General features: G+C 36.8%; 1 protein-coding gene across 2 annotated transcripts; it reads left to right on the forward strand.

Moving 5' to 3' along the window:
* Positions 1–292: 292 nt before the first annotated feature.
* Positions 293–6,689, forward strand: LOC140801059 (kinesin-like protein KIN-1). 2 transcript variants are annotated; one of them, XM_073156058.1, is made up of 17 exons: positions 293–456; positions 1,047–1,174; positions 1,266–1,368; positions 1,495–1,538; positions 3,079–3,108; positions 3,280–3,402; positions 3,482–3,507; positions 3,674–3,752; positions 3,847–3,888; positions 3,962–3,995; positions 4,104–4,179; positions 5,373–5,521; positions 5,637–5,698; positions 5,768–5,859; positions 5,936–6,050; positions 6,133–6,312; positions 6,397–6,689. In XM_073156058.1, exons 2-17 carry the CDS (start codon positions 1,061–1,063, stop codon positions 6,559–6,561), a joined length of 1,434 nt encoding a protein of 477 aa, XP_073012159.1. In that variant the 5' UTR covers positions 293–456; positions 1,047–1,060; the 3' UTR covers positions 6,562–6,689. The 2 variants fall into 2 exon arrangements, with proteins under 2 accessions (XP_073012159.1, XP_073012160.1); XM_073156059.1 differs by lacking the exons at positions 1,047–1,174; positions 1,266–1,368.
* Positions 6,690–14,131: the final 7,442 nt, after the last annotated feature.

Consider the following 14,131-nt stretch of genomic DNA (forward strand, 5'->3'; position numbering starts at 1 on the left):
GGGCAGTTCATGATAATAAAGAGACGGTAAGTAAGATTTGAAGCTTATAATATAGGAGAGGGAGAAATGTATTTTGTTATAAGTTTGAATAATGAGATACGGTGAGTAAATTCAATGTACGGAGGAGATTTTTTTTTTAACACTTTGATGTCTATTCTGATGTAAAAGTTCCCTCCAAAAATATTTAAATTTTTTTATGTATCTTTTCGCTTAAGTTTGGATGTAAAATATAACATACCCATATCAAATTGGACCACCAGCAATTTAGACTTAGAATAAGTATAGGGTTAATTCGGTCTTTCAAAATTCCTCCCATGAGCGAGCTATCCTCTTCCCGCTCTCTGGTGGAAGGGTACTATAAATACGGTCCCGAGAGCCATCGCTTCTCAATTCACCATCTCGGAATTTCCAGTAGCTGATCGAATGCTCTTTGCCATCTCCGACGAAGTATTCTTTGTAAGAGATCTCGATCTAATACCTAAGATTTCGATACTGCTTGTTTTTCATTTTTAGGATATGTTCCTAACGTGTCATCTTTTCTCCTTTAAATTTCAGTAGATTTCAGACATCGGTGCCTTAGATTTTCCAAAGTACCGGTCTTTGGAAGTAGAAGCTCGAATTTGAAATTTTTTTCGGCATATTGATAGATCATGTTTTGATTCTTTGGTTCCTCCGTTCCATACCTTTCAGACGATTTTATATTTTTCTCGTACGAATTAATTGTGTTTAGTGACAATCTGATTGTTGCGAATCTCATTTAATATGATCTATGCTTGTTAAACCTGTTTAATTGGTGGTATTGGGAATTTAATTCGTAGATTGGAGATTTAGCTGGACATTTTGGTGAATCGTACTCCATTTAGTGATCTTATGAGCGACAAAAATCTAGAATTCCTGTTTAGCTTCTATAATATGGTTTCCTAGCTTCGTTGGTGATGTCATTGAATAAGTTGGTGATTATAGGTCTCTCAAGATAAATCTTTTGATATATATGAAATCTGCTTGAAATCCTTAATAAGTTGATAATATTTGACAACCCTGGACAGATTGAAGTCAAAGAATGTCAAATATAACAGTTTGTGTACGATTCAGGCCACTGACTTCAAGAGAGAGGAAAGTTCATTGTGACAGTGTGTGCATCCAGTGCTTGGATGTAAAGTCTTTTGTTTTCAAGGTTTTATTCCCTTGCTTACAAACAAATTATTTGTTATTCTTCATGTTTTGCGGAATGTAATGGTCATGGAAAGGTTTCTTACATGTGGTAGGATGAGAAAGAAGAAGACATTACCTTTTGCTTTGATAGGGTGTTCTATCAGGATTCTGAGCAATCAGATGTCTACGACTTTCTTGCAATGCCTATTGTTGGAGGTTTTATTGAATATAAACATTTGAGCTCTCTCTTTCTTTATTCCGCATATTCTATGCAATTCATTTTTCTCAATATTTGTGCGGAGTATATTGATGATTGAGAATATTTTAAATGTTTCTTAACAGATGCCCTTATTGGAATAAATGGAACCATCATTACTTATGGCCAGGTGTGCTAGACTGAAACTACTTTAGTTGATGCTTTTGTATTCTTCCTTTTTAAGCAATAACTGAGAAGAATGATATGCCTTGTGAATACATTTGTGGAATGGGTGTTTCCAGATGTGCGTGTTTATGATTTCTTGTAATATAATTTACGAACAAGGAACGGCCAACTTGTCTGTTACGGTATTTTCTGACATACATCTTTGAAATTATATGCTCAATTGTGTAAGGAAAATATATCATACTTCTATGAACACTAATGGTTGGCGACTCTTAGTTGATAACTACCTAACAAATGGTTGAACTATTGTTCTTTTTTCCCTTTTTTTTCTTTTGGCTGCAAATGATGAAGAACAATTTACTGGTTTTCTTTAGATATTTGTTGGATTATGTAATTGGGTTAAATTCTTCCAAGATGCGCATTTGGTTCTTTTAATATCCAAGAAATGTAAATGATATAATAATTAATCCTTGTAATGCTGAATGCTTGCTGGGTACAGTTCTGATTTGTGTATCCCATTGTCACTTCCAGATTTCTAAGCTCCACATGTTAGTATTGCATGTAATAAGCTCCTTCTTGGGCTAAGAAAGTTCTCAAAATAGAACTAGACACTGACTTAGTGACATTTCAACTTATAGGTGTGGTGTGTGTTATTTTATATATATATATATATATATATATATTCTTATCAATGTAACTGAAGCTAAACAAGTTAGTGCTGAAGTGCTTTCTTGTTAATTGTGGACCATGTACTGAGTCTGTGCTATGGTGGACTTGTGCATGAGAAACGGTCAGCATTCATATGCATGTAAACATTCTAACACAATAATTTTATGGACTTAAACAGAAGTAACTTGGATACAGTTATGGACTTACAAAAAGCATAGTGTCTCTGGAGGTCTGTGCAGATGCATGTAATAACGGTGACGTAGATTGAGAGAAGTGAGAAAAATAGCTCTGCATTTGAATTAGTAGCTGCACACTATCCATTTAGAAATTGGCTCATAGATATATATTAGATTGATCTAAATAAGAAACCTATTTGAATAGAAAGATATTAAACTCCTTTGAATGTCAAGATGGAGCCAAAGATCTTTCTTGGTTGTAGTTCAACTTCTTAATCTACAAGGCGCCTCTTTTCTAAAGTGACAATTGTGCTTGCCTTGAAATAGGTTTCATCATGTTTTCCAAAAAGCGTGGTGCAGGATCCTCACCTCAATTATGTGATAAACCTGGTGTTGGTTCAATCATTTGAATGTCTTCCAAACTGTATAGAAGATGGTTACAGACAGGCATAGAGAAATATACCTGAAATACGTCATGCTTAGTTTTCCCTCCAGTAACTTCATAGATAAACTTTCTTTTCTACATCTCATTAATGTCACCTTTAAACTAGATATTTGTTTATTGAAATAGTTGAATTCGTCACACAAAAAGTTATTGAATTTGAAAAAAATATTCTTCTATTTCTAGAACTATATATTTTGGAACTAACTTGTTGTAGAACACGACTCTCTTACTTCTAAATGTTGTATTTTGAACAGACTGGTGCTGGGAAAACTTACAGCATGGAGGTCAAGTGATGAATATTTAATTCTTACTTTTCTTGATTAACAAACTTAACCATTCTGATTTCCTTAATGCGTATACTTTGTACTGGACGATGCATTAAACTCTCTCTCTCTCTCTCTCTCTCTCTCTCTCTCTCACACACACACACACACACACACACACACACACAACAGGGCCCAAATATTTTAGAATGTGATGAGCGTAAAAAGGGACTGCTTCAGCGAGTTGTAGATGAGCTCTTTGAATGTATAAAATCCTTCACAGACAAGAGTACATACACAGTGAAGCTGTCGATGGTATTAAAACCACCCTGCCATAGTTTTTTGATGGTTATGTGGAACCATTCACCAGTCTAAGTTTATTAATGTTTTTCAGGTGGAGATCTATATGGAAAGAATAAGGTCGATATCCTATTTCAAAGTTCGACTCAATAGATTTCCTATTCTTAAGGAGATTAAATCCTTTGACTCCCCAAGTGCATATAACACATCACTTTACTCCCCTAGCATTCATACACTCAACCATGACTCTGAGAGAACTAGTTGACTCTTCTCTGCTATTTGCCAGGGACCTTTTTGATTTATCTAAGGACAACCTTCATATTAAGGAGGGTAAACAAGGCATTTATATTTCTGGAGCAACAGAGGTAAGCTAAACAAATTTCGTATGCCAGAAATAAAGAAAATTCATGTTCTGGGTTTTCTTTTTCTCTTTTTCACTTGGTGGTGTTCCATTCTCAGATTTCCATATCAAACTCTTCGGAAGCCCTACAATGCCTTTCTGTAAGAAATATATTTGATTGATTTTAAGTACATTGTTTATGGAGATCACCAACTGATGTTTAATAAATTGCAGCATGGAATTGCGAATAGAGCTGTTGGAGAAACACGTATCCTATCTTTTGCTGGGTTAGCCATTTGAAAACAGGAAAATTATGCTGGTGCACCGCTTTTCTTTTCCTTATTTAAATACTTCTTTCTGGACTTAACAATTACAGAAATGAATTTGGCAAGCAGTAGAAGCCATTGTTTGTACATATTTTCTGTCCAGCAGGAGTCTTCTGCTGATGAGAGGTAAGCTTGTATATATGTTCACTTTGATACTGTAAAATATCACTTGTTTCAGAACTTGACTTCCTGATACCTTCCATGCCATTTTCTTTACTTGTAATTTAAAACTTACAGCTGGTTATATTTGTAAATGTCTAGGTACAATCTTTTATAGTTTAATTAGATGCAGTGACCTAACCTTCTAGACCTATCTTTCCTATTTCGAGCCCAATTTTCTCTTAGCATTTTGTATTTGGCTCCCTCTCATTGATGTAGGGGCAGGCAAAGAGTGGTTTTCTTCCTTTGTGGATCACTCAGATAAATGTAGTAACTAGTAACTCATGACAATAATGTATTCCATAATGATAGCAGGTTAACGCACTATCCATAGAAGAAGCAACTGTTTCTTAATTTTTAAATACTTGCCCAGATAGCTATATCAAATAAGAATTGTATTTACATCCTATCTCAGGAATTCTTTTGTAGTTACAATGAGCATTTTAGGCAGTTTCAAATCTATTTTGTGTCATAAAACCATCACAGTTTGCCCTGATAAGATATAATCCTTTATTACATAGTACTTCCACATAATTCTTTCTCTCGGTATGATGTAGTAATATACATAAGCAATATGTATTAGAAAAGTCAATATTGTTTGCTTATTCTAGCTTGTGTCAATTATGTAAGTAACCTTGAAAGTTTCCCATCTTTCTGGAAATCAATTTGTTAAATATGTTAAAGTACAATGTTATCGGCTAGTTAGATTAGCCTATTGAACCACTGCGTTAATCAGAAAACACTTCTCTTCTACCAGAAATAGTAGGATCGGACAATTACTTGACTACCACTTTTTAGCTTTAAGCTTAAACTCTTAACTGTTATGAAGAGAAACAAAAAATAGTAATGTAGGTCAAAGTAGTGGATTGTGAAACATGTGCTGCTTGTTATAATAACTTGAATTGTGGTATTAGTACCTCTTTGAGGTGAAAACCTCATGCAAGGACATAACTTGAACAATGGAGCAAAAACACCTATTACAATGAAAGGGTAATTGTGGTAATCTAAGATAACAATAATGTAAATTGTCCTTACTTTCAGATGTATGTCATTATGTCATCGTGGGTCACAGGCTTACACTTTTGCAATTTTAAGTTTGATCATTTGCAACTTGTCAAAATGATTCTTGACATAAAGAAAGTCATATAAACTTTTTTCAGGGGGAAAACTGGAAAACTTTTTCTTGTGGATTTAGCTGGTTCTGAGAAAGTTGAGAAAACTGGTGCTGGAGGACGAGTTCTTGATGAGGCAAAGACCATTAACAAGTCCCTCTCAGCTCTTGGCAATGTTATCAATGCACTAACAGCTGGTAAAAGAAGCAATGCCTTTTCTTACAATTAGAAAAAATGGCAGCAGGAATTACAAATTTCCACTTACCGATTAGAACATACTCTTTCAGTTAACCCAACATTTCTGCACTTTAGGTAAAACAAATCACATACCCTACCGTGACTCAAAGCTCACCCGCATTCTTCAAGATGCATTGGTTAGTCAAGCTTTACTTCATTTTTCTTGCCAATCATCAGTTGGTTTGATAAGTTCCTTTACACTGCAGGGTGGGAATTCCAGGACTGCATTGCTTTGCTGCTGCTCTCCTAGTCCTTCAAATGCTCCAGAAAGCCTGTCCACCCTACGCTTTGGAACTAGGCATGTTTAAGAAACATGATATGCCATTTCTACTACCCAAAGAAATATATTTTGTTTTAATGTCTCCATTTGGCAGAACAAAGCTCATAAAGACTCCACTTAGAGTTGATCCTATTGAAGAGAAAGATAATTCAAAGCAAATCATGGATTGTCAAGTCTATGATGAATCACGTGACAGAATATTGGACAAGGTTTGTGATGAGAAATATCAGTTGTTTCTATGTCCTTTCTTGCTTTAATTAACATCTACTTTAAACATGTTTACCTGATCAGTTAAGGGAGAATCTGAATGAGGAAGATGTGGAATTGCTGGAGGAACTGTTTATATTGGAAGGTATCTTCTTTAATCCTGATTCTATTGAAGACATTGACTCAGCGTGCAATGACATTACCAGCCAAACTATTTCATCACTTCATCAAGCTGTGAAAGAGCTGAAAGAAACTGTCGAAGAGGTAAAAACTCTCTATATTCTTGTACATTCTAGTTTTCACACAAATATTCCTAACCTGTATATTCAATCATACTAATTGTTGTAGCTGATAATGGAGAACAATGAACTAAAGGCTGAATTGGAAGCTTCTCGGCAGTTGGGGCTAGACCTCAGAAATGCCCACGAAAATCTTTCTTTCTTTGGCAAGTTCATGGGCATTATTAGTTTCTTGTATACCTCCTTTCCATTTCCAACTATACTGAGAAGATAAGTGAGTCTTTTTCTTCCAGGAGGAGGTATGGATTCTATCTTAAATTGTTAGAAAGTATGGATTCTATCTTCCCTAAAAAAGGAGAAAAAAAATCTCAGAAAGAAAAGAAGGCGCAATGGATTCTAGAAACTGGCATGGAATTGAAGATTCATATAATTTACAGTAATGATTCATACCATCAAGTAGAATAACTTTCACGGTCAGAAGTACCTCAATATGCTGCAGTCTACTTCTCAGCAGTTCATTGAATCTAATGAGAATGTTAGAGGAAGCGCATAACATAAGGATCCGAAATGGCTTTCTCCAATTGATATGCCTTCTGCTGAATAGAGACAATTGCATTATTATCAATTTGCAAAGCAACCACTTGATTATTAGAGATTGCATGCTAACTCATAAATGTTAGGGCAACCATTTGAAACTTTTTTTTGGTAATTGGATTAGGCCCTCTGGAATTTACGAGTGTTTGCTCGCCACCATAGGATTCCATTATTCCTCGGAAATATATAAGCAAGAATAAGCTTCACAACTATGAGATTTACTGCTAATTGTAAGTTGCTAGAAGCACTAGTTCTCATGACCAGGATAGAGGTTTTTGCCTGCCATAAGCATTTGTGTGTAATTGAGTGTTAAGTATGAAGGGCCACACAAGTCACATTAGTCGAGTACAAATTGGATCTTCCTCCAAATAATCCAGAAAATTGTTTGGCATCATGAATTATAATAATCCTCCTCTTTAGGTGCATCTATTCTTTTAAATAGTTCGGAAGCCCACTTATTCTTGAAATAAAAATTTACAAGTGGATCTAACTCACAAGAAGTTCCCTTATTGTGGCACTTTAGATGTATGATGATAACCTCAGAATTAACGTTGCTACCTTTACTGTCTCCCGGAATATGGTAGAATTTTTGTATGGGATTAATAGAGCCAGTTAACATTTTTCTCATCCGGTACAAATATATTAGATATTTCTCCAAAGATTTCAAGCAAAGTTGGTAGTTCTAGCCTTTCTTTTTTTTTTTTAAATTTATTAACAGATGGTATAATATTTGTATTGTTTAGAATTTTTTTTTTTGTGATATCTAGATTCTATTGCTTTCAAGTATATTGTTTATAATTTTTTGAGAAATGTATGTTTTTTTACAGAGGTGGCAATTTGATAGGGGAATTTGCATAAAATAATATTTTAGTTTTTTAAAATAGCAAAAATAGACCTTTATGTATATTTGTGCACATATTTTATATAAATTGTACATATTTCATTATAAAAAAAGTGTACATTTAATATAAAAAAATAAGCGTATTTAATTTTAAGAGCTCAATCTTATTACTACTAAAACAGTTTTTTTCAACATAGAGCCCAAATTTGATAGGTTTCCTTTTAAACCTTTCTATATTGACACTTGGATTTAAAATTAATATTTATACAATATGAATTTTTTAACCATGAGCACTATTTCATTGACTTATATTTTATTGTCAAATTTATATGATATTTTCTAATCTAAAAAATATGAAATAACTAAGCGCAAGCAAAAACAAGGCAGAAGGAAAAAAATATTAATTAAAAATGTTCAACTTAATTACGACTCCTTATGTACACAAGGATTACCATCGTTGCATAATATATGCTATTTTTCTTGAAACTGGGTGATTTAGATAGTTGGGATAAGAGGTTTTTTTTTTTGGGATAAACTAATGTTGGGATAAGAAAATTAAATAAGTGCTACATTTTGTATTGGCAATTCTTGTATATAAAACCTATTTGGAAGTTTTATGAGCCTGGTTATAGAAGACTTGAATTCTTCTGTCACATAGTTTGCAAGCACTTAAATATTTTTGTAATGTTTCAAACAGTAATGACAAGTCCTCAGGTGTTGGAATGCTTCCAAAATATTTTTAATAATACTTTGATGATTCCAACGCTTTTGTGACACTTTTATAATATTTGAAACAGTATGAGAACATTAATGACGTTAGAATGACTAGCCTGCATTCAAACAATCACAGCCATTCGAATGGACAACTTGGGTGCTGGAATGCTCTTCGGGAATTGAATAATTATAGTTGAACTTATATTAGTTTTTTGATTTTTTCTCTAAACCAAACAATCCTAAGTCGAGAGAGAACGTTGTTTGAAGAGATTTGGAGCCCTAGTATTTATTCAAGAATTTTTTTTTGGTGATTAGAGAATATTAGGGTGATGATTTCATCAGAGATATCTAATCATGATTGATGTGTTTTTTCATTGGAGATTGTTGCTGTCTCAAGAGCCACTATGATTAGATTGATTAATGGAAATTAATTAATTATAATTTTTAGAGAGCAAGAAACCTTGAGATATAATTGTGTGATTTAGTAGTTAGTCTGTAAATAGTTTATGTAATTGCTCAATTATTTTAGTAGTTGATTTGATCATACTGAAAATGATTCATATGATTTACCAAGATTTAAAGTTTTCCACGTAAAAATAGTTTGTGTTTGCTTTGCTTATTTATTGCTGATTATTTTCATTTTATTTGTGTTTCCATGGTAAGACTTTCATCTCCTATATTAAGGTTAGTCTATAAAATTTTAATTGGTATTGAAATAGATCTCTCTTACTCTAGATAGATATCCACTAGGAGATGAATAGTAGATGGGTTGAATATGATTCTTGATAGAGCTAAGCAGCACATGCTCTTCTAGGGATTAAGTGTTTATCTAATTAATTAGTGAGGGAGTGATTAATCTGTCATATGCTGATGATACTTTAATTTTTTTGTTCAAAGCTGAAGAGAAGGAAGCTACCACTGAAATTTCTTCTTTACTATTTTGAGGGAATTTTTAGGCTCAAAATTAATTTCCACACGAGTTTTTTTGGTTTATCTAGGTAGTGTGGCTAGTGAAAGGAAGAAATTTGCTAAATAGATGAACTGCAAAATAAAGTATTTACATGTCAAATATTTGGGCTTACCCTTGCAAAACAGTAAGCTCAAGAAACAAGACTGATATCCTGTTATAGAAAAGATGAAGGGGCTTGCAAATTAGAAAAGAAACTTCTATCACTTTGGAGAAGGATTATCTTGATCAACTTAGTATTGAGTTCTATTTCCATTTATTTTCTCTTCTTCGTTATGCCTACATGGATTTGTAAGATAATTGATCAAATTAGATGTAGATTTTCATGGAATGAGTCTGATGAAGCGAAGAAATGTTATTATTTGGCTAATTTGGAGCGGGTTTATAAGAAAAAAGAGCACGGCAGTTTGAGTATTCTTAAGATTCAGAAGATGAATCTGGCATTTCTTACAAAGTGGTAGTGAAAGTTTCTATCATTTGAGAAGCAGCCATTGGCCTAGATTATCAAGGAGACTTCAATCTAAAATTTTCAAATAAAGTCTCATCTTTTTAGAGGAGATTTCTGCATAGTGGAGAGCTATTTAAAATTGGGGTATCCTATAAGATGAGTGATAGTAGTTGGCTAAAATTTTGGACTGAAATCCGGGTTGGGGAGTATTCTTTGACAATTAGATTCTCTAACTCTTTTAAAGTGGCATGGGATGCTTATATTCGTATTACTAACGGGTCCATCTCTTACATAGAATCCTGAATGATAGCTTGCTAGCTTATGAGCAATTTTCGTTTCTATGGTTGTTTGATTATCGGGTTCAGATAGGAGATTATGATTTATAGTTGACATTTTAAGGCCTTTAGTATCTATACAGTTGACATTGTAGAGTAATCCATTATTTATGAAAATTGTAATTGTTGACGTTTTGACGCCTGTGATATTTATATAGTTAAATTCCTTTATTGCTTTCTAGATAATATAGTAGTAATTGTAGAGTGATCCAAGATTTATTAAAATTGTAAATTTTTAAGTCTTTTTATGGTTGATATGTAACAATAGAATTCTAACAAAAGATAATTTTATGAATACCATTCTTCTGGGAATGATAAGAGTATATCTAACTTTTTTTGCTATGCACAAATGCCAAAAGGGTTATCATGAAGGCGGAAATTCTTTTAAGGGAACTTTATTGCTCCAAAGACTTTTAAGTGAACTTGAATTTTTTTTTTAATTTTTTTTTGAATAAAGAGCTTATATTAGCTATGAGTTACTCCATTACTAGCTACGTTGGTAGCGTTGGTAGCAAAGTCAGCAGTCAAAATTGTACATAAATCATGGGGGAAAGGCCCAGGTGACCCAATTTGATACAAGCCCGTCCCTCTCTTTCCCTAGCTTGTAGCCCAGTCTACAGCCATATTACATTCTCTCCCAATATGCTGAACTTTAAATTTACTGAAGTTCCTTAACAACACCCTGCATTCTCCTACCAAATTCTTGATTCTCCGGGGAATATTCATCTCTTCATTGATGATCTTGAAAGCTTCCATCGAGTCAGTTTCTAATATAATATTTGACCCCCCTGGAGCCAACCGAAGGCCCAACCGGATCGCCCAAACTTCCGCTAGTAGAGCCGACTCGTTGGGACACGGCTCCCAGGCAATTACACTAGCTCTGCCTTGATCGTCTCGGATGACCACCCCTGCCCCACCTTGATACTCTTCCATGGAGAAGGCTCCATCAGTGTTGATCTTAAGCCAACCAATATTCGGCGGTTTCCATTTCTTACTGCTCTTGGGCTTGCTCTGAGTTCCTTTGCACGACTTAATGGATTCTTTGGCAAGCTAGATTGCCCTGGCTGTTGTCACCTTAGGTCCGACTTTCGCTCCTCGGAACACCTTGTTGTTCCTATGTTTCCATATGCTCCATAGGGTCATAGCAATCAAACACCTAGTGTCAAGGTTCTTTTTTGGCTCCTCATGCACCTCCTTGATAGGGGAAGAAAATCATCCTCGGGTGGAGCTGTCTCAGCTCCTCCCACATTGCCATGGCAAAGCGGCACGTGAAGAGAAGGTGAGCGACCAGTTCACCATGCAGGCCGCAAAGGGTGCACCTGTCATCCGCTGCCAGCCGTAACGCATACAAATAGGACATCGTCAGCAATTTGTTTCTGCAAACCTTCCAGCAGAAGGTTTTGATGAGTGGTGCCACCGGCAGTCCCTAGAGCCTCCTCCAGCCAATCCATCTTTCACTTGAGACACCATTAAGAAAATTGTAAATAGATTTGACTTTCGGTTCTCCTGTAGCATGCATGCACCAAATCCATTTATCATCCAAACCTACCCTTTCCCCATGCATAACATCAATATGGAAGGCCAAGTCATCACCTCCTTCCCTGATAATTCTCTGCCACGTCCACATATCCTTATCCAGTAGGTTTGCAATCAATAGGTTTTTGTCCAACAACGCCGGCCCCATGACTCTTGGTTGCCTACACTGTAGCACTGTAGCCAGCCAAGGGGCAGTTGTTGCTCTGGTACCTCTATCATTGCCTATAAGCTTCCTACAACCACCCTTGATCTTGTCCATTGCATGGTTTAAAGCCTGCCAGATCCACGACGAAGCTGGAGCCACCTTGGTTGCCCAAGGGTCCAGTTCACCATATTTGGCCCTCAAAATACTTAACCCAAGGTACATTCTCCTGGTGAAGTACTTTGAAAGCTAGCTTGCCCAGAAGAGCTAGCCTAACTAGCTTTAATCTTTGCATCGCCAACCCTCCATCCTCCTTATTTTGAGTCACTGCATCCCATCCGATGAGATGCATTCCTCAACGATGACTAGTTCCCCGCAGGAAGGATCTAGCTGTTTGCTCAATCTTCTCCAGCATAGTGTCCGACACTCACGTACTCTCGAGCCAATATGTTAGTAGAGCCATTAGCGTAGCGTTCACCAGCATTAACTTGCCAGTCATCGAGAGAAGACCTTTCTTCCATCCAGCCAACTTTTTCTCCATTCGCTCGATCAAACCTTGATGTTCCGAAGCTTTAATATGGCCACCGGAGATACGGATGCCTAGATAAGTGAAAGGAAGACTAGCCCTTCTTATTCCGAGCCCCTTTACAATTTAGTCTGCCATACTTGTGTTAAGCCACTCGGGGAGAAAAAGCTCTGATTTGGCGGTGTTGACGTGTTGGTTCGTCAGCTGCGAGTAATTTCTAAGATAGTCAAGAATACAACACCCGTTACTCATGTTTGCTTGAGCAGTAATAAGAAGATCGTCTGCGTAAAGTAAATGTGAAAGCTGCATGTCTCCGACCTGGAATCCAGTTAGTTCTCCATCCCTAACCTTGGTATTGAGATTACTCGTAAGGGAGTTGGGACACCAAGATAAACAAGTACGGTGATAGTGGATCACCCTGACGGAGGTCGCTGTGAGGGGTGATCCACTCAGACGGGAAGTCATTGATGAGCACCGCGAAAATCGGTGACACTATACAAGCAAAGATCCATCACCGCCAGACCAGAGGAAAGCCCATCCGCTCTAATGTTCTGGTCACCATGGCCTAGCTCACCCTATCATACGCCTTCTCCATATCCATCTTAATCATCATGATGGGATCTTTGTGTTTGTCATGAGTCATACTATGAGCTAACTCCTGAGCTGCTAAGGTATTATCATAAATGGAGCGGCCAATGACGAAAGCTACCTATTCCGGGTCGACGAGCTTTTGGCAATTACCTTGTATGCAACGTTGCATAGGGCTATTGGTCTGAAGTCCGACACGCAGGTAGGCAGTCCTTCTTAGGTATCAAGGTGAGGTATGTCCTCCCCCAACTTCTTGGCAATCTGGCTGTGTTGAAGAAATAATGAACTACATCACAGAAACTCTCCCCTAGGATGTGCCATAGCCTGATGTATACCTCAGCTTGAATCCCATTTGGGCTAGGAGTTTTTCCTCTCGATATGCTCTATAGGGCACTCTTGATCTCTTCATTTGTTATTGGCACGGTTAGCATCTCCGCTTCCTCCGCTGAGACGGCTGGTACTTCAGGCCAACACTCATCTTGCAGAGATTGCTCCTCATCAAGCGCCCAGAGTTGCGAGTAAAAATCTACAAAGGCTGCCGAGGTCTCCTCCTCAATTTGAGTCCATCTCCCATCCTCCCTTTGAACAGCAGAGATGTGGTTGTGCCGCTGGCGCATCGAGATAGTGATTTGAAAGAAACCGGTATTTCTATCACCTTTGCGGACCCACTTCAGGTGAACTCTCTGTCTCCACTTTATATTCAGCTAGCGGCTTATGGTGGCCTTCCTATTGTATTGGCTGCGAAGGATACCATACCCCGATTCATCTAGTTGGCTAGATGCATCCAAGTCCTCCAACCTCTTGATTTCATTGGTGACTGCTTGAAGGTGAGAATCTAGATTCCCAATAGAGGTCTGACTCTAGCTACGAAGCTTTCGGTGCATGGTTTTGGTCCGATGTATAAAGGCATGCAACAGGTTACCATTTGTTCCTCTAGCCCACACGTCCGTCACCACACTCTCGCAGCTCTCGTGCTCGAGCCAATATAATTTGAATTTAGATGGCCGAGATTTCCAACGAGAGATCTCTAACATGAAGAGGACTAAGGGAGCATGGTCTAAGGCCATCTTATCCAGGTGCGTCACTTTACTGCTGGGATGTTGGGTAAGCCACAAGGAGTTGGCAAAGACCCTGTCCAACCTTATCCAGATAC

Source organism: Typha latifolia, chromosome 14, assembly GCF_019914945.1.
Source record: "Typha latifolia isolate L0001 chromosome 14, TyphaL0001v2, whole genome shotgun sequence".
NCBI lineage: Eukaryota > Viridiplantae > Streptophyta > Magnoliopsida > Poales > Typhaceae > Typha > Typha latifolia.

Coding starts and splice junctions, on each gene's coding strand:
- LOC140801059 (XM_073156058.1), top strand. CDS start 1,061: ATGTCAAATATAACAGTTTGTGTACGATTCAGGCCACTGACTTCAAGA. Junction 3,109..3,279: donor GGAAAACTTACAGCATGGAG/GTCAAGTGATGA, acceptor CACACACAACAG/GGCCCAAATATTTTAGAATG. Junction 3,889..3,961: donor AAGCCCTACAATGCCTTTCT/GTAAGAAATATA, acceptor AATAAATTGCAG/CATGGAATTGCGAATAGAGC.